General features: G+C 35.9%; 1 protein-coding gene across 1 annotated transcript in view; it reads left to right on the forward strand.

Annotated features, from left to right (window-relative positions):
* Positions 1-970, forward strand: part of LOC107565242 (DNA topoisomerase 2-beta-like) — a 48,069-nt gene that overhangs the window by 6,910 nt on the left and 40,189 nt on the right. Inside the window, exon 5 of the mRNA XM_016250458.1 lies at positions 68-213. Coding sequence (XP_016105944.1) covers positions 68-213 — 146 coding nt within the window. The remainder of the gene's footprint in view (positions 1-67; positions 214-970) is intronic.

The following is a 970-nucleotide window of genomic DNA, read 5'->3' on the forward strand; positions in this document are numbered from 1 at the left end:
ATTTTTTTAACTTCTTGCATCTTCTGTCTCTTTGTGTTGTAATGTCCTAACCTGTCGGTTCTAATAGAGAGTCCAACACCATCGCCGTGTGGAATAATGGGAAGGGAATTCCTGTGGTAGAACACAAAGATGAGAAGATGTTCGTGCCTGCGCTGATCTTCGGACATCTCCTCACCTCGAGCAACTATAATGACAATGAGAAGAAAGTCACAGGTAATGCATGCACACATAATTAAATACTGCAGTTATGCAGTAGTGCATCTTCAGAAACTTCTCTGTGATGGAGTTAGTTTTTGTTGGTAGTGTTTTGCTCATTTTCTGGTCATTATTGAACTTGTTGTCTAAGTCACAGAACGGGCAAGCAGTATTTTATGCGATCACGATTTCTGCCTTTCATAGTTAAAAAATAGTGTGTAGTATTGGTGTGCTAGCGAACCAAAGATATTGAAAAATATATCTGTGTTTATGCCTTACATTGGCATTTTAAGCCTTGTTAAATCTTGATTTTTGCAGTTGTGGCTCACGCTGTGCAGACAACATATTGAGACAGAAAAATGCACTATGACCTATTCGTCAACACGAGTCAGTTCAAAATGGACACTTTTCACAAAACTGATGATGCATTTCAATGGTCATCAGCTTCGTAAATCCTCGAAAGTTTTTTACATTTTTATATTTATATTTTTGATATATTTTGACCAGAGTTGAGAACCCCTGCTTTGGTCTATGCTGTTTCAGATGATGCATGAGTACTTCACTAGACATTATATAGAGTGCCTCCCATCTAATAATTGCAGGATACTTTGTGTTTTTTTTCACTTTCCATTAGAAACAAAGTCTCATCTCTCAGATTCTATCCATTTTATTTTTCAATTATACATCGCGTAATCGTTAACCTTACTATTTACTACAAAATGCATTTACCTTTAAATTACATTTACATTTAGTCATTTAACAGATGCTTTTATCC

Source organism: Sinocyclocheilus grahami, unplaced genomic scaffold (genome assembly GCF_001515645.1).
Source record: "Sinocyclocheilus grahami isolate Dianchi unplaced genomic scaffold, SAMN03320097.WGS_v1.1 scaffold990.1, whole genome shotgun sequence".
Taxonomy (NCBI): domain Eukaryota; kingdom Metazoa; phylum Chordata; class Actinopteri; order Cypriniformes; family Cyprinidae; genus Sinocyclocheilus; species Sinocyclocheilus grahami.